Raw genomic sequence first — 22,723 nt, 5'->3', positions numbered from 1 at the left:
CAAGTGCTACATAGGCCAGGAACCCTGGAGGTCACAAGAGAAGCTAGGTCAGGAGCTGTGACACCCGGTGAAGCTTAGCACCTTCTGTGGACTTGTGCAGCCTTCAGAGATGTGTGCCAAGGTGGGCTGATGGAGACCTGGGAATGGGAACCTTGAATTGTGAGGCCGAGTGTCCAAGTTGGGCACTGAGGGAAGGGTTGGGTGTCACAGGCCCTGGGCAGTCTTGTTTTAAATTTTTTTTTTACAGATTTATTTATTTATTATATAGAGGGTATCAGATCCCATTACAGATGGTTGTGAGCCACCATGTGGTTGCTGGGATTTGAACTCAGGACCTTGGGAAGAGCAGTCAGTGCTCTTAACCACGGAGCCATCTCTCCAGTCCCTTGTTTTAAATTCTTGCTTTAAGTGGCCACCTTTAAAAACATTGTACGTTTACCTTTTGATAGCTTCGTTATGAGATTTGACTCATTTGAAGATTATTCATCCTCTGGGTGAGAGATAAGCAAGGGAGACCCAGGAATGTGTGCTAGGCGTGCTGCGGGTAGGAGTCCTAGCCCTCTGCTGGCCCAGCACACACCGACTCCAGTAATAGGGCGTGTGCTCCATCAACTTAACACCTTTCTATTTTATGGGGGAAATATGTAACTAAGAAATAGCTAAATTCCCCGAACTACGTTTTTGGAAAGTGGCTGCAGTGCCACAGTGCACCCTCCAAGAAGCTGCTGCCACTTGCTTTCAGCAGCATAATGAGATGGGAAATGGCACCTGGGGGAGACAGCCAGTGTCACAGGCCGGGGAGCGAAACCTGTAAATTCCTGATAAATGCCATCACATTTACAGGACGAGGGAAAAAAAGCACCACATAACGACTCTTCTTTTGTGCCAACGACTTTATTTTTCAGACCTTTTAGAGAACAGCTTTCACTAAACACTGCTGGAAATGACAGATGCCCAGGCGAGGCAGGCTGTCTCAGAGCCTGGTCTCCTCAGTGGACAAGCTGGATGGTGAAGAAGCCTCTGAAGAGCCCACTGGCCCTCCATGCTCAGACAGGCCCACTTTCACACACTAGCCTAACTCCTACCTTCTTCATGCAGCACCATCACCACTACCAACCTCACAGAATTAACATGCAGAGACGTGTCTAGGATGGACTAGTCCTGACCAGGGCCATGAGGCTCTAGCTATGCACCCTGGACCATGATGCGCAGGACAGATGAACTGGCTGGCACAAGCTAGCCCAGCACACATGAGATAGTGCACACTGCCCTGCAGTGTCAGGGGTATGGACGCACAGACTTTCACAGATATGAGACAAAGGAAAGGCTCTGAGAGGCCTGGCTCAGGGCAGGTGAGACAGCCGGCATCAAGCTTAACACTACCCACTACCATAGCTCTTCCTTCCCCAAACACGGCCATTTCAAGACGTGGCAGGGCCACGGAGACTCCCACTGCAAAGCTCATCTTCTCCGTCTCCGGGTGAATGTGCACGTGGTTAAAGGGCAGAGAGTCACGTCTGACAGCTTGTCTGCGCTACAGTCCGGCTTTTGTCTGTGGATATATAACTAATCTTCTCCCGAGCCTGCCCCTCAGATGACAATCACAAGTGATGATGGCCTAAGGAGTTGATTTGCTCTGGTTACATAGCATCTGAGCCCAAATGGGTCACCTGCAGCCTTCATGCAGAATTTAAAATCCTTTAAGCCTCAAAACCAGAAGTGGCTCCACGGACACATAAAGAGGGTGAATTTGGCCTCTGTCACAGGGGTCAGAGTTGTGAGTGGCAGCCGTAGGGGAGGGCAGAGTACTGTCCAGGGGCGTGCAGACCATTTACCTCTCAGCCTCCGCTGCGTATTCAGGAGACCCCACCTGAATTTCTGTCAGAGGACGCTGCATGAAGGTAGACTGTAGTGGTCTTATTTTAGCTTCTTTACCATGTACGGGCCTTGCAACCTGTAGCCCATCTTTCGGTAGTAATTTCTTGTGCCGACTCCTGCAAGGGAAACAAAGTACCAGAGCTCTAGTCAGCTCAATCTTAGTAGCCCTCAGAAGTCAGCCACGAACCCCTCAACCTCGTGCCCTCTTATTCAGACTGTACCACTGTCCAAACTGAATTTCACATTGAAACTTGACCCACTTCTATTACGCTGGCTTCTATGAACACAGACTCTTCTGTGTGGGAGAAATGCCCTTTCCTGACTGCTAACACAGGACCAGGATATGTGGCACACGTATTCATGTAGGCACAACAGATGTACCAATGTTCAGCACTGCAGTAGGGCACACAGGACAAGAAGAGGAGATTCCACATCTGAGAGGCATGTATTCCAACGGGTTTTGTGGAGAATGAGAGGGCAGATGGGAAATGGGATTGACACGTAGCCTGTAAGGTAAAAGCAAGCACAGCTAACCATGGCTACGGTCTGAGGCGCTGGGAGCACACAAAGGGTCACAGGAAAAAGCTTTCTTTCATTAGATGTCGCCAGGAAGTAGGTTTGATGGGATGGCCCTGGCTCACAGGAACACATAGTTTGTGAAGAGAAAGGTCTGGTGGGGTCTCCGGTTCTCTGTGGATGCCAGCTTGGTATCCTTCAGCTCAGCTCAGTTCTGGCACTACTGGGAGTTACGACATGATGCAGGGTAAGGACTCAGCCCCACGAGGCGGCCTCAACCTCAGATATCAGTTGTAAGTACACCAGCTTCAACCCAAACTCTCAGGAACACTGTCTGTTTCTACCCACTTCAGAATCTTGTAAGCATTAGGACAGAAGGACAGATGGATGGATGCAGCTCACTAGGACTGTCTTGCACATGTCTGTGAGTCATGCTAGTATTACGACTTCTGTCTGACATGGGCAGGCACAGGACAAGGAGATGATGGACATGAACATCGGGCATGGACAACAGCTCAGATTCAGCAAGAACAGGAAGGCTCAGACCTCCAAAAGGACAATTTTCCCAAGTTCTAGATCGCAGACATACTCCAAGATCTAGCTCAGTGAAAAGAGAAATGCCATGTCCAACAAGTGATTATAAGATTCTAACACTTCAAGACGAGAGAGAACTCAAGTATCTATCGACTGTAGCTGGATATACTCACAGGGGAATATAACACAGCAGTGAAAAAGCAGCTATGGTATATGAATCCATGGGGAGACATTTCTCTCAGAACTGTGCAGATGAAGCCAGATCTAAAACATTCCATTTACACAAAAGTCAGCATAGGAAAGACTCCAAAATTTAGTCAGATAATGGTTGCAGTTGGAAGGTGCTAAGGGGTTTAGGGCCCGTGGTGCTGAGAATGCTGTTACTGATCTAGGCAATGGTTACACTTGTTAATGAAGCCACCTTCTTGGTACCTCACTTTACCACATACGTGTCACACCTCATTACAAAACCTCAGGGGCACAGCTATTTTAATACATACATTAAAGTGTTTCAAGAGCTCAAACTGTCTGAAGGAGTCAGGAAACTAAGGCCGAGTGGAGGCAGCTAAGAAGCTGGGATCAGGACAACCTAGTGTGATCCAGGTACAGACGAGGTCACCTGTGCCCAGTTCCTTCTAGAACACTGTTCACCAGAAACTGAACAGCAAATTCTATGCCTCACTCACTCTCACTAGACAAAAGACCTTTTTATAGGTGGCACCACTTTTGGTGAAAGCCAGAGCAGGTAAGACCTATGCAGGAAGTCAGTGTTCTTCCCTGTGACCCACATGCGTTTGTGAGGACAAGAGGAAACAATTCCACCTACCTGTCAGGCCATCAGAAAGAAACCTGAACTCAGAGCCTAGGATTACTAATGGCAGGTAGGTCCTAAAAATTGAGTTCCTGCCTGAAATGTAATGTAAGGACTTTTATACCCTAACACTTTGGCTTTACCTCCTGCCTATATGGTCCTTCTATTAAAGGATAGAACTGGCTGAACAGGCTAACCCTACTGACCTGCCATGCTGCCTACCAGCCACCCCTCTGCAGCCCTTGCTCATTGCCCTCCAGTTCCAGCTCAGGTACTGGAGACCCTGTGGGTTTCTTTCAGAGGCTACTCCCAGTTATGAGGACTAAAACCTCTCCCCTCTGGCTAGAAGAACAGACGTTAATCACTGTGACGTTGTTTCAGTACTGAATGCTCTACACCGCTGTCTCTGCCTCCCCTCCTGGAGTGTCAGGTCTTCAAGCCAATGGCTTCTGTCACTGGGGTTATTACAGTGACTAGCACATAATCAAGATGTGGTAATGTATGGGGACCTATTATACACTTGTTATTTTCAGGCTGTATACACACAGAGCAGTGTGTTCCTGCAGGACACTGTAGAAAATGAGAACTGGGTTGGCACTGTGAGCCAGATAGTGGGAGGACTACACACAGAAGGTGGGAGGACTACACACAGAAGGTGGGAGGACTACACACAGAAGGTGGGAGGACTACACACAGATGGTGGGAGGACTACACACAGAAGGTGGGAGGACTACACACAGATGGTGGGAGGACTACACACAGAAGGTGGGAGGACTACACACAGAAGGTGGGAGGACTACACACAGATGGTGGGAGGACTACACACAGAAGGTGGGAGGACTACACACAGATGGTGGGAGGACTACACACAGATGGTGGGAGGACTACACACAGAAGGTGGGAGGTCTACACACAGAAGGTGGGAGGACTACACACAGATGGTGGGAGGACTACACACAGATGGTGGGAGGACTACACACAGAAGGTGGGAGGACTACACACAGATGGTGGGAGGACTACACACAGAAGGTGGGAGGACTACACACAGAAGGTGGGAGGACTACACACAGATGGTGGGAGGACTACACACAGGTGAGAAGGGCAACTCTTTGGAACCTTACAGATCCCCACTTTGCTGGCTGAGAGGAGCCATTTCCCATGGATTTATCTACACTGTAAGGGTCTCAAGCATCCAGAAGTGGAGGCACAGGTCTACTGACCCTGCAAGCAATCATACAGCTCCCATAGTGGCTGACTCACCCTGAGGCTTGGCTCCTTACTTTCTGCTTGGGGGTATCCCAAATGATCCCCTAGATCTACTTACGTTCAGGCCCAGACGCACATAATTCTGCTTCTGTGTATGTTCCCCATAAAGCAAGATGGTGGCCTAGTTTTAAGGTCTGCGGCTGCACAGTGTTTTCACATAACCCAGGCCTAGATAAGCCTGGGTAACCAGGAAGGTGAGTGGTGGGGAGGGCTGTGAGTTCCCAAGTGTGTGGTTAACATTCGGACTTTCCTGGAGCTCACGGGAGCATTTCTCAGCAATGATTTCAAGTGAGCCTCTTGCTCCTGGGGACTCTACTCCTTCAAATAGAACTGGGTTCTTGAGACCAGGTCGGGAGAGGCATTGGCTGCATTGGGACCATCTTTGGTCAGCTTAGCTTTGTTCTAAGGAACACACAGCAGCCCCAGACAGCTCCTGGACTCTGAGAAGCTTCGAGTCCTAGGAGAGCCTAGCTGCCGTCTGGTCCAAACTCCACCTTCCCCTGCATTTCTTATGCACCCTGATTCCTACAGTTAAGACATGACCACTTCTCCAATCTGAAGGACAAACTGGCACAGTACTGTGCCTGTTCTTGGCCAGCTGGAAAGAGAATGTGGTGTCACCTGGCTGGGTGAAGGCCCTATCTGCCTCCCTCTGCCTTTGTGGAGCCCCATCTCAGGCAAAGTCCTCCGTCACGGTAACTTTCCTTGTGTTAGTCAGCCAGGAGAAAGCAATTACCCTTTGGAGCTGACGTCAGTAGCCTCCTGGACCGTGCTGACGTGCTAGGCTTAGGCTGTCTTGGTCCCAGATCAGCCTGACTGCTGCTGCCTCTCCCCTGCAGAAGAAACACAGCTGTGCAAGTAGGAGCTCCCCACTCCATTGCTCTGTGGGCTGCTGCCAAACCCCCAGGCTGGGAACGAGCAGGATCAAGTGCTCTCAGCTGTGGTCATTGGGGTACTCACTGTGGAGCCCCCAGTTATCAGAACAGTATCAAAGGTGGGGAGGGACACAGCCTAAAGCCTAGTTTTGCTTATCTTCAGAGTCACTTAGTCCACCATCAGAGCTTATCTACGTCACGGGGGCCTTATTTTTATTGTAGGCAGAGCAAAAATTTTTATGTTCACTACGTTGCCAGCTATGACAATGCCAAACTGAGACAAGAGGGAAAGGAACGCCCTAAAACTGCCAGAGCAATGTCCTCAGATGTTACTCGATGGCCTCTAGCAACCCGCCTCCTGCTATTCCTCGGCCTCCATTTCTGCCCTACATCTTCTGGGAGAAGAAAAGTACATTTGCATAGCCTGAACTGTGTACACGACAAGCAGTTATTAAATGGTTTCTGCAGTCTTCTTTCAAGGGAATGCTGACCCAGGCAAAGTGGAAATTAAAGGGAGGTTGCTAAGGGGTGGAAATCCCATAAATGGAACTTGGGTCATTCATCTGAGGGGACACCTCTGTGTCTTCACATGGCTGAAGGGCAGAAAGACAAACAGGCTTCCTCCATCCTCTTTAAGGACCCCAGCTCACAGCAGCCTGGCAGACTGAGAGACACAGGCAAGGCCAAACAGCTCACAGTCCCTCTCTATCTGGTATAGTTGATAGTCAAGCTTTTTAAAACAAAACTTAAAAGGGGACAGCTTCAACTACATGAATGTTACTCCAACTGGAAAGTCAATCAATCAATCCTTCACACAGATGAAAACTGAAACAAACCCAGGCTGGGATTTCAACAGGAAAAAGACATGAGACTGACGTGTAAGCAACAAGAGGAAGGAATCATGCTAGATCTCAAACGAACGTGCACTTACACGGCACAGCCTGAGATTCTTCAAGGAAAGAACACTTTCCTACATGAGCCGGACATTGTCCTGCTGACAGGAAAGGATTAGGAACCTGGAGGTGTATTCCTGCTCACTGACATTTCTTTTCTTGGGGTACACGGCTGCCCTTTATCATTAGCAATGTTAACTGGATTGAATGAAGAGTGAGCCCACATCATCACACTTGAAATGAGGAAGACAAAACATGCTAATCCTTCCCATGAAGCTGAAATCAAGAGTTTTGGAAAATAGATATGTCTGAGGTGATGATTTGTGTCACTTAATAAAAAAAAAGACAGACAAATGAAAAGAAGCTGTATTTTAGTTACTTTTGGTTCCATTAGTCAGGTGTGTGTGGAAGGCTTGCTATATGCTGGAATGTTAACAGGGAAACAGTCGTTAGCTTCACCTTTACTACTGCATCTCACTGATCCACAAGGACGGCAACAGTCACTCAGAGCCACACTGACACGGAAGAGGGGAGAGGCTTTTAAGCTCAACAGCTGAAAAAGAATCAGTTAACTCAATGACCTAAAGCCTTCAGACAATCTTCTGTGAGTGTGTGTGTGTGTGTGTGGGGGGGGAGAAACCTTACAGAATGGATGAAGGTTAGCCACGCAGACCTGAGCGCCTCAAGGTTGCTAGTTATGACAAGTCACCAACATCCTATTCTCAGCCGGAAAGAGGGTACCCGCAGCCTAACTGTCCTCTGTACATTGCGAGGGCTCCTTGAAGATTACTGTTAAAGGAACAAAGACCCAAAGCAGGCAACTTAGAAATTCTATTTGGATTCCCCACATCCTGTCCTCTCCCACAGTGATGTCCACAAGGGTAATGTTGGCATCCTACAGGCTTTTTTTTTTTTTTTTTTTAATTTTTCCACTTTACATCTTACTCACTGCCTCCCTTCCCAGTCACCCCCCTCCCACAATCCTTCCCACATTTCCCCTCCCCTTCTCTTCTGATGGGGTAGGGATCTCCCTGGGTATCGCTCTACCCTGCCACAACTGTGTGATCATATACTAAACCACTGAAAGAAAATGACCAGCCAACTAAGAATTCTACATTTGACAAGGACAGAGAAGGGAGGAGACATTCTCGGATAAACAAAAGCTAAGGTGTTTTGTTACCAGACTTGCCTCATGAGAAAGGCTGACGGAACCTGGCGCAACAAGAACTACAGGGCACTGGTGAAGGGACACACACAGCAAACATGAAAGCCCCTGGAGTCTGAAGGTACAATCTGTGGTAAAATAGCACACAGTGGGGACAGACTGGCCAGGGCCCTGCGCTTGCATGGCTGTGCACGGCCAGCAGCAGAGCAAGCAGCTTTAGAGGTGCATGTGTCAAGTCTGTGGGGGAAATCATGTCAGGCCAGAAAACACTCAAAGCATCCTTCTCTACCACAGTGGAGCAGCCAGAAATCATTACCAGGTGGAGGGAGAGGCTGGAGTTCACAGGTGCGAAGGGAAACCAAAGGCAGGGAGGGCCTCGAGCTGCAGCATGCACAGGTGGCTGGCTGTGATGTGTGGGACTCTGGTGATGCAGCCCTCTGGGGCCACCCACTCTTCATATCCACCCCAGGAGACCTCGGCACCAGGAGACGCACTTATGAGGCGTGCGGCCAAGTTGGAAGGTTCTTCTGTAGATGCGGAGAAGGATCCGCACCGGTGCACGCTGATGTAAAGGATTCAGGGAAATGTATCACGAAGGCAGAGTGCTGGCTCTGCCCATCTTTAATTCTCCAGGAATTCTCTCTGCCTCAGTCATCCTAGGACTTGGTACTAAGGTTTAGACCTAGACAATTACTTGTGAAGCTGAGGCAATTTACACACACACACACACACACACACACAATGAAAACTGCAGAACTCGTAATAAACATGTGGAAATTAGGCAGTATGCTCGTACATGACCAATGTGCCAAAGAAGTAACATCAGAGCACTGAAGACAGCATGGGCACCAAGGGTGAGCGCAGAGCAGGCTGGCGGCTAACTCCCATAATCCTAGCACTCAAGAGGGCAACAGTAACGCTTAAGACAAGCCTGGGGTACCCAGTGAGTTCTAGGCCAATCTGGGCCTCAGAGAAAGACCCAAGCCTTTTTTGTTAAATAACTGAATGCATTTTATTCTCAAAATCACCGAGTCCAGCAAAGGTGGCATTCAGAGGGAAATGTTTAGCTGAAAACAGTTACACTAAAAAGAGGAAATTTCTGGGGTTGGGGATTTAGCTCAGTGGTAGAGCCGCTTGCCTAAGGGCGCAAGGCCCTGGGTTAGGTCCCCCCAAAAAAAAAAAAAAAAAAAAAAAAAAAAAGGAAATTTCTCAAAAATCGCAAATGGGAGGAGATAAAAAGTGAGAAGATTAAACTCAAAGCTAGCACAAGAAAGGCAATGATATAAACTAGGGAGCAAATACTGAACAGAAAATAAACCAAATCAAAGTGCATTCTTAAAACTGCCCAACCTTACCTCAGAGAAAATGCCTTTAAAACAGAAATAGGTAGGGACACTGCTTATGCTCACACACAGGTAAGCAAGCAAACACATGAATATAAAACAAGTGACAAAAGGGGCTGGTGAGATGGCGCAAAGGTGAAGATGCTGACCACCAGGACTGGTGATCTCAGTTCCATCCCTGGATCTCACATGAGGGAGAAGGAAAGGTGTCCTTGGACCTCCACACATGCGCTGTGATTCACACAATGCCTCCCCTGCTAAATAAATGTACTGAAACATTTTAATAAAAGACGAGGCATTACTCCCGTGTTCATAGGAAGAAATGTAATTCTAAGAGCAGACTATGAAAAACTGTAAACAAGCACACTGGGCAACCCAGATAAAATGGACGAATTCTTCAGAAACAGAGACACTGACGCGGATGGAGAACCAGGTCCAGACTACATAAGGAGAATCAGGCTCCTGGTCAGTAACATTTCCCTCTATTCCTTAAATAAATATATGGCTGGGAAGTCAGGATCAAATGGCTTTAGGTAAACTCTATCAAACAGATTTAAAAAGCGTTAGTATCAATTCTTCCCAAGTACTTTCAGAGGCAGAACGGGGCAGAAGGACTCTTTTCTTCGGTGTCAGAACCAAGGCGCTCATGTTGACAGTCTTGTCCAGGATACCCAAGCTCTGAAGCCATTCCAGCTAAGGTCTGTCACAGCACAGAGCAGAGGAAAACCAGCTCTATGTCCTGCTGAAGTTCTCACAAAGCATCATGAAGCAAATAATTTATTTCTGTTTTAAACCACTAGGTTTGAGCAAGAAGAAACCAGTTCTTGTCTGCGAGTCACAGGAAGAAGGAGTGGCCCTCACAGGTACAGATCTAGGCCCTGGATTGGTGCCAAGCATTTCTAAGGCAGGGTGCAAACTACACAGCCATTTGCTCAGGGAGGCAGAACGGGGTGGGCATAAACAAACTATCTACCACCTTAAATGTTAAAATCAAACTCTCCTTTCCAACAGAGGAGAACGTCTGTCAGAGTCCAGAGCTCAGACCAGGATGCCAGAAGAGTGAAAATTGGAAGCCCAATTCCTCCAACCGGAAGGCTCTAAGAACTCTTGACTGGAGAGTGGCAGCAATATTTAGCAGTATCTATTCACCTTAAGGAGAAGAACCTTGCCTGTAATAGATATAAGATAATAAAGCCTTATTAAATTAAATGAGTTAAGACAGTGTCAAATGTTTATAGAGAAAAGGCCCAACAGTCTTCCTAGGAGAGTTGATGAGGAGTTAAGATTGCAATAAAGCACTAAGAAAGGCAGTCTCCAGGCTTCCCCAGCAAGAAGCCTGCGAAGTGCCCACCTTTACAATAAAGGCAGCCAGCCAGTGATCTCAAAGCTCTTAGACCTTTTAGGGAGATCAGCACAGACCACATATTATGACCCATTCTTTATTCTAAACTGAAAATATATAACCCTCACTGCCAAAATTCACAAACCAGGAGGTACAGGACTGAGAAGTAGACAGTACGGCCATAGGAGCAAGGCTCGCCTTAGATGGTGACATAGACATTTCTCAAACAAAGAAGGCTAAAGGTAAATGCCAAAGTGTGGTTCTTCCACTGCTGACAGACCATTACAACCAGTGCTACTGCTCTGCTGAGGAAATGTCTCCAAGATCCAAATGGTAGCCTATTGCAAAATACGGCAACTACAAGCACTAAGGACAGTCATGTGACACATACTGTGGGATGGTCTAATGCAAATGCTGCAAACTGGTATCTTATTCATCCACAATAAACTGGTACCTGATTCATCTATAAGGGACACTGTCAAGCCAGGAGGAAGTAAACACTCCCGAGATGAGGTGGGCAACAGTGCTCCCACAGCTGAGCTACGACAGACATCAATTAGCAAACATGCAGTCAACTTGTTATCTGGCAGAATAGCATTCTATGCCATCAATGCTAGTCTGACTGACTAATAATGAATGATGCTGAATTTAATAGAGGACCTGTAATGGTACAAGATTTTATGCTGCATCTATTGTCTTTAAAAGCAAGATGATAGTAATGGGGACAATCCCATTGGAGCATACATCAAAAGGCAACATGTATGATCACTGTTAGACTACCAAAGTGGAAGACACATGGAAGCCAGTAAACGTGCATATAATTAGGGATGCCGAGGAGTAATTTACTTACAAGAAAATTATATGAAGGGTGAAGGAGAGAGCACAAAAGAGGAAATCTTTCCCTTCCTTTCTGTTAAGTCCTGTATTAACACAAATGCACATGTGGCACAAACTGGTTTGCATTTGGCAGGCTTCCTGACCCATTAGCAAACAGTCCGCCATAATAAAGAGAAGCTCTTCTGGGGACTCTGGTGGATTATGAATCCATTATCAGGCAGAAGTGGCTACAAATAGACCCTGCTTTTCAACTGGATTATAATGCAAAAAATAAAATAACCTTCACCCAAAATGGAGGGAGCTGTGCAGGAGCCTGGGATACAGGTGAGGTTTCTCAGGTCCAGGAAGAAAATCTCAGCTGGTCAAAGCCTAAGAAACAACTGCTATTTTCTGCCTACACAGGGCATTATTAATCAGGGGCTCTGGGGTACAAGACCATTAATTTCTGTCCTAAGAAGCCATATTGGATTATATAAGGCACAGACACATTGATTTTTGACTACTGGGGACTGTAGTCTCAGCTTTAGGGCACATGGCTTTGAGTAACACGATTAAGAATGACCTCATATCCATAGTGCCTGTTTTACTCACCCTGTATTTTACATTTCCCCTCCCTCATCACTGGCACTGTAACAGATTTAAACAGAATGGTTATCACGCTCTGACTTGGAAGACTTCTGACATCAACCTCTCAGACCTTTGCTCGTCTCTCACCATCACTGTGTGATCTATCAAGCTTGTACAGCTCTTGGCCAATGGCCATATTAATTTTCTACTTGAAAGACCACAAATAGAATACTGCTTATGACGAAGGTAGTCAGGGAGCTTGGGGAATAGCTGTCTATCTTACCACATAGCAATTAGCTTGGCAAACTGAAACAGTAACATGATTAAACCTGATACCTAGCCAAAATTGCCTGAGGGGGGAGAAAATCCCTCATTCTGTTGAAGGTGTTAAGTGGCTTTTTAAACAGTGGCTATTGATAGTTATATTTGCCCTTGTAGAAACCGTATGGACATCGTGACATCAGAATCCTGGTTTCCATGCTGATTATTAGTGATGGCATTTTAAAGATTATAGCTAGCTTCCACAGTAGAGGTCCTTGCACCTTACAGCATATATGAAGGAATGACACAAACCACTTCTTGATGTTAGAAGGACAGACTGCTGATCACCAGGAAGGCAAACACCACATTTTAACAGTAAATACAATTGTACGTACCCACAGAAACTCTTCAGGTAAACCACTAAGACGGTAAAGCCCTCAAATATAGCTGGGGCTAACTGCTTTGTAATTCACCAACAGCTACCAGTTACTTCCTACATATACATTATTTTATAAACTAGCTGTTTTTAGAACATTGATTTCTATATTCGGGAAAAAGCGATTAATTCTGGTGGAAAAGTGGCTTGGATCTAAGGAGGGAGCTTAACTCCCTTGGTAGTGATCCTCCTTTGCAGATGGGGTCAGTGGTGGAGATCCAGTTTCCTGCCCATCTGATAATGCATTCCCAGAAGGCAGCTCAACATTACACCTCTTCCTGAGGTAAGAGTCTCACTATGTATCCCATGTTGGCCTCAAACTCACAGCAATCCTCCTGGTTCAGGCTTTCAAGTATTGAGATTATATTTTTATTGTTCCCCTCAACATGCCAAGTGATTTTGACGGCAATGAAACAGAATATTTAATTTTTGCTTTTAAATAATTTTCACAGTTAAAGATGACAGCTAACTTTAAAACTACTAAGCCAATTACACACTTTAAAAAGTGAGTGAACGTGAATGCCTCTAAATAAGTACTTCACCTGACTGACTGCTTAAAGCAGTTTGGTTTTCCTCCAGCTATAGCTGTAGGCTGGTTCATTAAGCACATGTGTACACTTTTCCATATACATGGAGGCAACAGATGAAAGAAATGTTTAAATATGGGAAATGAGAAGACACAGAAGCTCTCTGTCTACGGTGAGGTCAATAATACTGCCTAGAGGTAGATCATAAATCTAAGTAGCAGGGAAAACCTGCTGTCAAGATGAGGAGAAGTCGGAATGAATCAGTGCAGAATTTTCGGATTTCTACTAAATGCGTTCGTTACTTTTACAGCCAGTACAACAGAATGATGAGTGGTTCTGTCTTCCTCTCCTCACAAATCATGCCAAGACAGAAAGTCATGCCACCAGTGTGTGTGACTTAGAGAGCACAGAGTTATGAGTTGAGAACAACACCAGAAAGAAGAGTGTCAGCTGTCACCAAAGTTATGCATCCATAATCAATGGCTGGAATCAACAGCCTATGAAAACTCTAGCATCACCAATTTCATCATCAAATACCTCGCTGAGATCAAGAATGGAAGAAATAATTTTAATTAAAGGATCATCTATGGAATCAGACACACACACACACACACACACACACACACACACACACACACACACACACACACACACACACACACACACACAGAGGACTAAAAAAAAATGCACCTGCCACATAGCAGCAAACGTGTTCGGTGTTTTCTTGTGAAGGCTGGTCAGGGCCAAAGAGAAGTCAAGGAATCTAAATGCAGCTTTCCTTAGGACAATGGTGGGGCTTCCAGACCAGAGGGCAGGAAACAATGCTAACCAACTTTTCTCCCAAAGAACTCTCCTCAGTTCCAAGAAGCCTTTCAGGGCTGTTCCTATAGAAACCCATTCTAGCTGGAGAAGCCTCTGCAGGGTGCCAGGGAGGAGACCCAGCCTTACAGCTGAGAGAAAGGTTCTCTTGCCTGCTCTGAGTAAGTCACTTCTTGTTATTTTAGAAACTCACCATGCAGATGACATGAGATTGGGCTATCATTTAGATTATGATGGAAAGCTGGTGAGGATAGATGCTGACTCCCACTCACAAAGACGCCCTGCTCAGAAAAGCACAGGCAGAGGCTCTTATGTGCAATTAGATTTGACCTCAGGCAAGTCAGGGGCCTTGGGTGGATACTTTTGAGGGAAAACTGATGTCGGGAAGGCAGTGATGGAAAATGGAAACCTGATTAGGTTCCCAAAGACACTAGAAAGTCACAAGACTCAATGCCATCCGGGGTGTAAGGCTATGGGCCAGAGAGCTACAACCTTAATGACCGGGAAGAAAGGATAGCATCTGGAGAATACTAAAGTCTAGCTTCTCATATATGGACTGAGAGCAATCAGAGACAGCACACTGGCTGGTTAGCAATTGTGGGCTCTCAGTTCCCAACTAGACCTAAAGAGCCAGAATGCGCTAAAATGATTTTAGCAAGCTCTGTGGGTGATCCCTGGTATACCCAGATGTACAGGCAGCAGGCATTCGGAAGCAGGCTGCCCTTTCTTGGTACTTCTGGCCCACTACAGGGTAAGCTGGAAGAGGAAACACCAGGGCCAGCCGGTAGTCTGAGCCAAGCACTTGGTTGTGGGATTAAAGTAATGGAGAAAAGCTAGACATGCTATGAAATACATTATCAATCTGGGAAATATCAAACACCCACGCTAGACTAAATGATTGAGCTGTGTGACTATATTTCGGTAACTGTAATCATGAAGACCTGGCCACCAGTATTGATTTATTGACTGGCAACTTATTGACTTTTCTTTTAAAAACCTCATTTCGGCTTTAATTTTCAGAAAAAAATTTTTTTCTTAGGTCACAGGTAAACTTTGGAATGTGGTGACCAAATAGGAAAATGAACTAATTCAAATATATATATATATATATATATGTATATATATATATATATATATATATATATATATATATATATATAAATATATCCTAAATCTGGATTCTGTGTTTTTCCGTCTTAGGTTCCCTGCAGTAATTAGTAATTTTTCTTCTAGGGACATCACACTGAAGAATGTGAATGAACGTGGTATCCCTCATCTCTTGTTTCCCCCCAAATGTTTCCTCCCCAACCATTAGCTATCCTTGTCAGTGTGGGGAAAGCTCCTATGGGATTTAGAAAACACAGGGCCACACAGTTGACTTAGTAAAAGCTGAAGGAATTGAGAACATAGCAGGTTCAGACCTCTCCCCCCTGCACTCTCTTCCCAAGACTCCTCTGTGAAGGCTGCCAGGCATGCCGGGGGGAGGAGCACCCTGCTTCTAATAATGAACTAACGGGCCCGCCCAGTCTTCCCCGTCTGTTTATCACCCTTGGCCACACTCAGCCCCTTAGCGTATTTTCCCATGACTTTCCACTCTGTTCTCAAACACATAGGTTTACATGCATTTCCCAGTCTTCATTTTCTCATGAATGCTCTTACTCATTTTATATTAATTTGTATTAATCTTCATCCTGCTCATTCGTTTTTGCCTATTAAATTTTTGGATCTATCCTAGGTCCTAAGAGGGCAGAGGAAATCTCCTTCCTCCCATCCCGTCCCAAATGAAGATGCTGACATTTAGGACAACAGCAAGAGCAGCAGGCAAAGGGGCGAGACCTACATCCTGACGTCAGTCATCCGGAACCAGCAGCTGGGTCTCCACCACTCACAGCAGCTGGCACAAAGCACAAGAGAGCCGCTGACCACAAGTCAGACCGGAGTCAGACAGGCAGAGAACTCGCACTGGTCACCGTCCTGCTGCTCTGAGGAAGAGTGCTTCTAGAAGCACTAACCCGAACTGCTCTCAGACATTTCCCTCTCACTTGTCAGCCTGGACCAACGTTCCCACGGTAATCATGGAGAGGCAAGAGATGAAATCTCAGTGTGAGAGGCTGAGTGAGAAGCCCATCTCCCCGTCACCTGATATAACTGCGATTTTCCCAGACCCGTGCTCTTCCAGAGCGATTCTTTCTGCTTCTTCCATCAGCAGCATGCCGAACCCCTAGAGGAGTGCAAAGGAGTACATGGATTAAGAGAAGGAATCCCATTAAGAAAGGTCCACAAAACGCCTTTTAAGATGTGATAAAAATCTACTGATGAGTCAGGAAGAAGAGTGCACGGCGCCTGCCCAGAGCAGACTCCTGACTTAGAAAAGAAGTCAGGAGCCAGCATGGCATTCCGGGTGACGTGCCTGAGGGTCTAGGCAAGCCCCGCCGACAGGGCCTGGGGTAATAGGTCTTATTTATTCCACTCACTTCCACTTTTGAAACGGTTTGAAATGTAGCAAAATTGTTGCAGCATTCCATTTGGTGTTTACCCTAAAACTATTATTACTACTTTTAACAAATTTTCCAGAAACTTAAAAATACAGATTTTTAACTTTAGGTTGCAGGGGGTTAGAACAGAATGGTTTTATTTATACAATATAACTTACACCTGTGAATCACTTTCCTGTCATTTGGTTCCACAGGAAGTGAACCACTTTTATTTGAATCTGATACACGGAGTCTATCTGTCTATGGTCCCTTGGGACCATGAGGAAGCAAACAACTGAAAAGAATCCTTTTCTTATGCGTCCCTTTCTCATACATCTCTCCTTTCCTTCTTCACCAGCTGTTTAACTTTTCCTATTTCAGGCAACTTCTTAAGTATAACCCAATTAAAGCAGGATGCAGGATACCTGATGCTGAAATTTAGTGGGGTCCCGGCTGCTCACAGGGACCACACTTCCATACACATGTAGCTCTCGGACTATGGAAACGCCTCCACCCAGTTCAAATCGGAAGGTTTCCTCGGAGCATTTCCGTAGCCTTAGGAGGCCAATTAGAATGTCCTGATCAGGATCTTCGTAGGAAAGGAAGGTCTCCCAGCCGCCATTGGCAACATAATCTCTCCGTACCAACTCAACCTGTTGGGTAAGGAGCCAAGAAAAATCTCATTCAGAACTAGAGAACCAAGTTCATTTTTATAATTGCGTGAATGTGTTTAGGCTAATGTGCAGCTAGGAACAAAGTGTGAATCATCACTAATTATGGCTTTTATTTGCCTCCTCTCAAGCAGCACAGGATTAAAAAAGTTTATGGCTGTTCATGAACTATTCTAAACAGAGAACAATTTTACAAATATTTGAACTTAATTAACCTTGAGATTCTTACAGATATCCAGCTCAGTGAATGCTTCTATGCAAATTTATGATGTCCCACCAACTGTCTCTAAGATAAAACTACAGATTGAATCACACATGGCTTTTAGGAATCCTTCCCCCACTTTGCCTTCAAACTGTCAAATAGTTAATGGTTTCCTTGTCTAGTTCTTCTACCAAAACCTCCTTTGTGTGTGTGAGTGAGTGTGTGTGTGTGTGTGTTCCTCCTCTCCTTTCTCAGTTAGATTTGAAAGTGTAACATTGGGCGGGACTTGTGAAATGGGCTCAGCGAAAGGATAAACATGTTAAGGTCAATTGCTAGAGCACAGTCACACAGAGGGATGGCTGGGAGACTTGAGTGGTAGGAATTTACGGATTCTGACTCTCAGCCTGCTGTGCAGATGAGTCTATGAGTCGTATGGAAGAGGTGGACATTCAGAATTCTACATATTTAGAAAGGCTGTGTACTGGATGGTTTTACGTGTCAACTTGACACAAGCTGAAGTTATCACAGAGAAAGGAGCCTCAGTTGAGAAAACGCCTCCATGAGATCCAGCTGTAAGGCATTTTCTTAATTAGTGATCAAGGGGAGAGGAACCAACCCATTATGGGTGGTGCCGTCCCTAGGTTGGTGGTCTTGGGATCTATAAGAAAGCAAGCTGAGTAAGCCAGGGGAAGCAAGCCAGTAAGCAGTATTCCTCCATGACCCCTGCATCAGCTCCTGCCTCCAAGTTCCTGCCCTGTGTGAGTTCCTGTCCTGACTTCCTTTGGTGATGAACAGCAATGTGGAAGTGTAAGCTGAATAAACCCTTTCCTCCCCAACTTGCTTCTTAGTCATGATGTTTGTGCAGGAAAAGAAACCCTGACTAAGACAGGCTGTAACAGGCATACCCTGTGTATGGGTATATTATACTCAAAGCAAAATAAACCACCCCTCAGCTTGATATCTGGTATATAATTAGCTTAAAAATGTGCCAAAATGATTAACTGTGTCAGATCTACTTTTTTCCTTGAAAGGCCCTTTTACAACAAACAGTTTATGCTAAGAACAGAAACACTGTTGTAGATAGAGTGCCCTTTCCAGTCTTTCTCACACAGGATTCCCCAGAATTGTGCTCCATGGCCTCAGGGCACTGTGCTCAGGGGTAGTTAGGACAAGGACTTGCAGGCTACATAGAAGAGCAGCAAGGCTGTCCACAGACATAAGCAGCTACTTACACTTGAATGCATTCAAATCAAATGACTGGAACTCTTGAGTCCCTACAGTGTCCCCAGAGTCAGTGCAGACTGACTGGGGTAAAGTAGAGCAGGTTCACCCCAGAACGTTTCCCACACTGCATAGCTGGTGAAAACCTGCGGCCCAGCCTTGGTTTTCCTAACCTGGCTCTTCCGTAACCCAGTGACACTCATGGCTCACTTCCCTGACTCCCTACTTTCTGCCCCGAGGGGTACTTTCTCACTCAGGGGTAAGCAGGTCCAGGCTCGGGTAGATTTAAAGGAGACTGACCTGGTATGGCCGCACTCTGTGATGAATTTCTTGGATTCCAACCTCCCTGGTTCTCACATCTCGGCACTGCCAAAAAAATCAAAGTAGTGACTCATTCACTGTTCATTTACAACAAATCCTGGGCTCAAAATCAAGTCTGACCATAACTTATACTGAAACAGAGAAATGAAAACTTTAAAACGCCATCTTTATGAACTTCCATGATGGGAATTTGTGAAGGGGTACAGTTTCCCTTTCAAAATGAATTAAGAATTCATATAATTTTGGGAAATAAACAACATCAAGTTAGAAAGTTAGAGAATAGTTTTACCCAAGAGACTTAACTGTGAAACAACTCCAGAACATGACTGAAAATACAGTCCCAAGATATAATCACAGGAAGAGTAAAGACAAGTCCTTATGTTTTAAAAATCTATATGACATTACTATTTTTAGTGTTATATCATTTTAAGTATGTTGAACGACGCATATCAAAGATATTTCCTTTCAAAGAAAGGCACTGTGGAGGAAAGAAGGAAGGGAAGACATAAACGGAACCTTAAAACCATAGAAGACTCAATGTGACAGAAGGTGAACTCCAGCTGCCTGTGCACAGCTGCTGGAGACAGTGTCAACACAGCGCAGGGTCAGGACCTTAGCAGCACGGGCTCCCATTCCTCAGCCCAGTGTGTACCCCATACAGCCTGACACCGCCACTGGGGAATCCCTGCATTATCCAATGAGATGCCGTCCTCCAGCATAGTTCTCCATTACAGAATAAACCGTAAATGTATTTTCAGGATTCTAACACTTTCTACCAGCAAGACAGGATTATGCTAAAAAACATGTATCATGCAAGAAATTTCACGAACAATGAAGAGTTCATCATTCAGTTTTGCAAAAACAAAGTTATTTCTGTGTTTCAGGAAACTCACCCAACAAGATATTCTGTGATGTGGCTACAGGCTTCTACGTTTATCTGCTAAGAGCAGATGCATCTTCTAGCCCAGTTCTGTCTATATAGGAGACTACGTGTGTGTGGCTATAGGTCACCTGCCTCTCAGTACCTCAACAGGTACCTGCTGCTGCTTCCTCTTTGTTCTTTCCTGGAGCACGGTTTTTTTAAGGCAGAGATGATATCTACTTACTTTCTGGTAAGGACACTGCCTATGGGACTTGGCTCTTTGTATTGATTTCTGGGCCACTTAAAGAAGTGGCCAATAGACAGGGCCAATAGACAGGGAGGCTGCCGGGAACCAGGTCTGCTAGACCCCTAGAAGCAGGTCCTTAGGAGGCCAGAATGGAGGCCAGCTGGAGAGTGGAGATCAGAGCAGGCACACAGTCTTGTGTGGTGCTGTTACTCAGCCTCATGTACTCACTTATTTCTAAGCGTTATCTATTATATTTAATTATTATATTATTTGTGTTGAGTAATCGAGTCTTTCAATAATATTAAAAAATTTTATTTTGGACAATGTTCTAAAATGTTCTAAATGAGTAAGTGAAAGTAAGTCATGGGTCCATGCTTGAAAATGCAGCCAACAGATCCCCTGCCCTCTCCTGATTGACTGCACTGGTTTCTGAGGGAAGAGTCTAATCCCTGGTGCCCTGGCCAGACACTGCTTCCAGCTCATCTCTTCAGAAGTCCCAAGGAGTTTCTAGAATACTTCATTTCAGACTTACCGCCAGAAACTGTGAAATTAATAGCTTCCTTCATTCTATTAGGGTTAAGAGAGAAAAGTTGCTTAGTAAATATAAAACAACAAACAGATTATAGAAGTCAGAAGACAAAAGGACAAGGGGACAGCGGCAGTGTTTGTCACTACTCATGCAGCTTCTGCAAGCTGCCCAGAACACCTCTAACATACTTTCTGAGCCAGCTGGTACCCGTATATCTGGCTGGGAGCCACATTTACTCATACCTGTATCCCAAGATCTTTCATTCTTGCAAATGCCAGCTCTCGAAGGTTGCCATGGTCTACTCCTGAGCTGACGAGGGGCATTGGAATGTCTCTGTAGAGAAAAACATCAGCTGTGTTGAAATGTAAACTCTTCTCCAGAGCAGTGTGGCAGTGAGATTTTGAAGATGAAAAACAACGAGAAACCACAAAGCTACAGAGCAGAAGGCAGAGGCTGAGCACGCTAGGGATGAGAGGAGGTGAGGTTGGGAGCACCCCTGTTCCCCAGATTCCCATCTGTAAAGCTCACTTCTACCCACCTCTGGGGAGTTGTGAAGCACATATAATGGAAATCAGTGCAGAGAACAAAGCACAGAATCTGCCCAAATGCTGGGAGCCACTGGGAAAAACTTGGGGCTCATGAGACACTGTACTAAATGAAACAAGAACTGAAAGAAATAAACCTCAACTCAGTGGAGAGAAAAACCAATTGTGAGTCAGAAACCACTTTGCAAACACTTTCCCTTCCACACAGTAGCTAAAAGTCACCAACAAGGAAGGTCAAAAGCCTAGTTTGACTGCTCCCACAGTCCTACCCGTCTCCCCAAAGAAGGCCCTCTGCTGTAGAAGAGCCCCTTGCCTAAGAAGGAGGAAACGAGACTTATTGTCTGCACTGGCATAGCGCAGAGTGCCCGACATGAAGGAAATGCCCGTCAGAAGCTGAAGTCAGGGGCTGTACTGTACTCGCTCCAGAAGGCTGATCAGTGAGCACAAACATTTCACAAGTCTACCAGGCACTGGAACCCAGCCGTTTCCATGGTGATACTATAACGAGAGGCACACTAGGAGGCTTAAAGTGAGAGTGACCTAAGAAATTTGTTCCACCTTGTGACTATGTTTTGATGTGTTAGCATACATGGCTTAGAGTTTTTAGTACAATGATTCCTAACTTTCAAATTTTAGTCTTTTAAAAATCAATATATGCATCAAAGTTAATAACACAATGGTTATTAAAGTAAAATTATTTAGCAAGGAATATATACATTGCTTAATCTTTCTGCTTCTATAAGCCAAATATAAGTCTTCTAAGTGCCCCTTTTAAATGTTGAACTATTTTATAGTAATCTGATAGTAATATATGATTATCTTCATGAACATACTAAATATTTTAGAACTTAAAATATATTTCCAAACACAGTTATACATGGTCTGAAATTAAGCTGTGATGATCAGTGGAGGCCATACTTAACGCTTGACAAATACACTTCGTGTCTTAACTCATGGGAGTCCTATAAGGTTGCTCTGAACAGCGAACTAGACAAAGCTAGAGTACTCGCTCCTAGGAAAATCAGGGCTAAGCTTCAACTGGTCAGGTTGTAACCTCGCTCTGTCTGTGTTTGTGTTAAAATAACTATATGATAATTTACCAGGAGGCTGCTCTGTAATTGGTGGGACCTATAACAAAGAACATATAGCCTCTTACAAAACTATTAACAATTTCAAGATATGACAGCTGGGTAGCAAGACAGGAGCTAGGCCTGAGAGACCACACAGACACGCAGGACCTTACAAGGATGCTAACAGTTCATAAATGTCCTAAGTTTATTTCTGTCACTATAAAAATGAAACACTGCTTCAATGGTCTTTGGTAGTGGCATGCCTGGAACATGGCAGATGGAGGCTCTTGGTCATTAAAGAACAGAAAATGTGGCAACTGCAACTCTCAGAGATAGTCTCCTTCACTGCGTCTGAGGGACACATGTCTGCACGGGCTAGGCATTTCTACCACAGAGATCTACTGTACGATGGATCTCAACTCCCCACTCAGACAGGTTAGAACTCTCTGGATGTTCAGAACCTGGGCCAGGCCGCTAAGAGGTTGACCTTGCTGCCTCACGGTGGCAGAAG

The 22,723-nt window shown here is 45.3% G+C and overlaps 1 protein-coding gene across 2 annotated transcripts in view; it reads right to left on the bottom strand.

The window, feature by feature from the left end:
• Positions 1–875: 875 nt before the first annotated feature.
• Positions 876–22,723, bottom strand: part of Elp3 (elongator acetyltransferase complex subunit 3) — a 60,980-nt gene continuing 39,132 nt past the window's right edge. For both annotated transcript variants that reach the window (XM_032918286.1, XM_032918285.1), the window contains 5 exons: positions 20,840–20,930; positions 18,939–19,004; positions 16,970–17,197; positions 16,210–16,291; positions 876–1,994 (listed from right to left, as the gene is read on the bottom strand). In XM_032918286.1, coding sequence (XP_032774177.1) covers positions 1,918–1,994; positions 16,210–16,291; positions 16,970–17,197; positions 18,939–19,004; positions 20,840–20,930 — 544 coding nt within the window. In that variant the 3' untranslated portion in view covers positions 876–1,917. The remainder of the gene's footprint in view (positions 1,995–16,209; positions 16,292–16,969; positions 17,198–18,938; positions 19,005–20,839; positions 20,931–22,723) is intronic.

Source organism: Rattus rattus, chromosome 12 (genome assembly GCF_011064425.1).
Source record: "Rattus rattus isolate New Zealand chromosome 12, Rrattus_CSIRO_v1, whole genome shotgun sequence".
NCBI lineage: Eukaryota > Metazoa > Chordata > Mammalia > Rodentia > Muridae > Rattus > Rattus rattus.
Note: the sequence above shows the minus strand (reverse complement) of the source record. Positions and strands in the feature narration are given on the sequence as shown.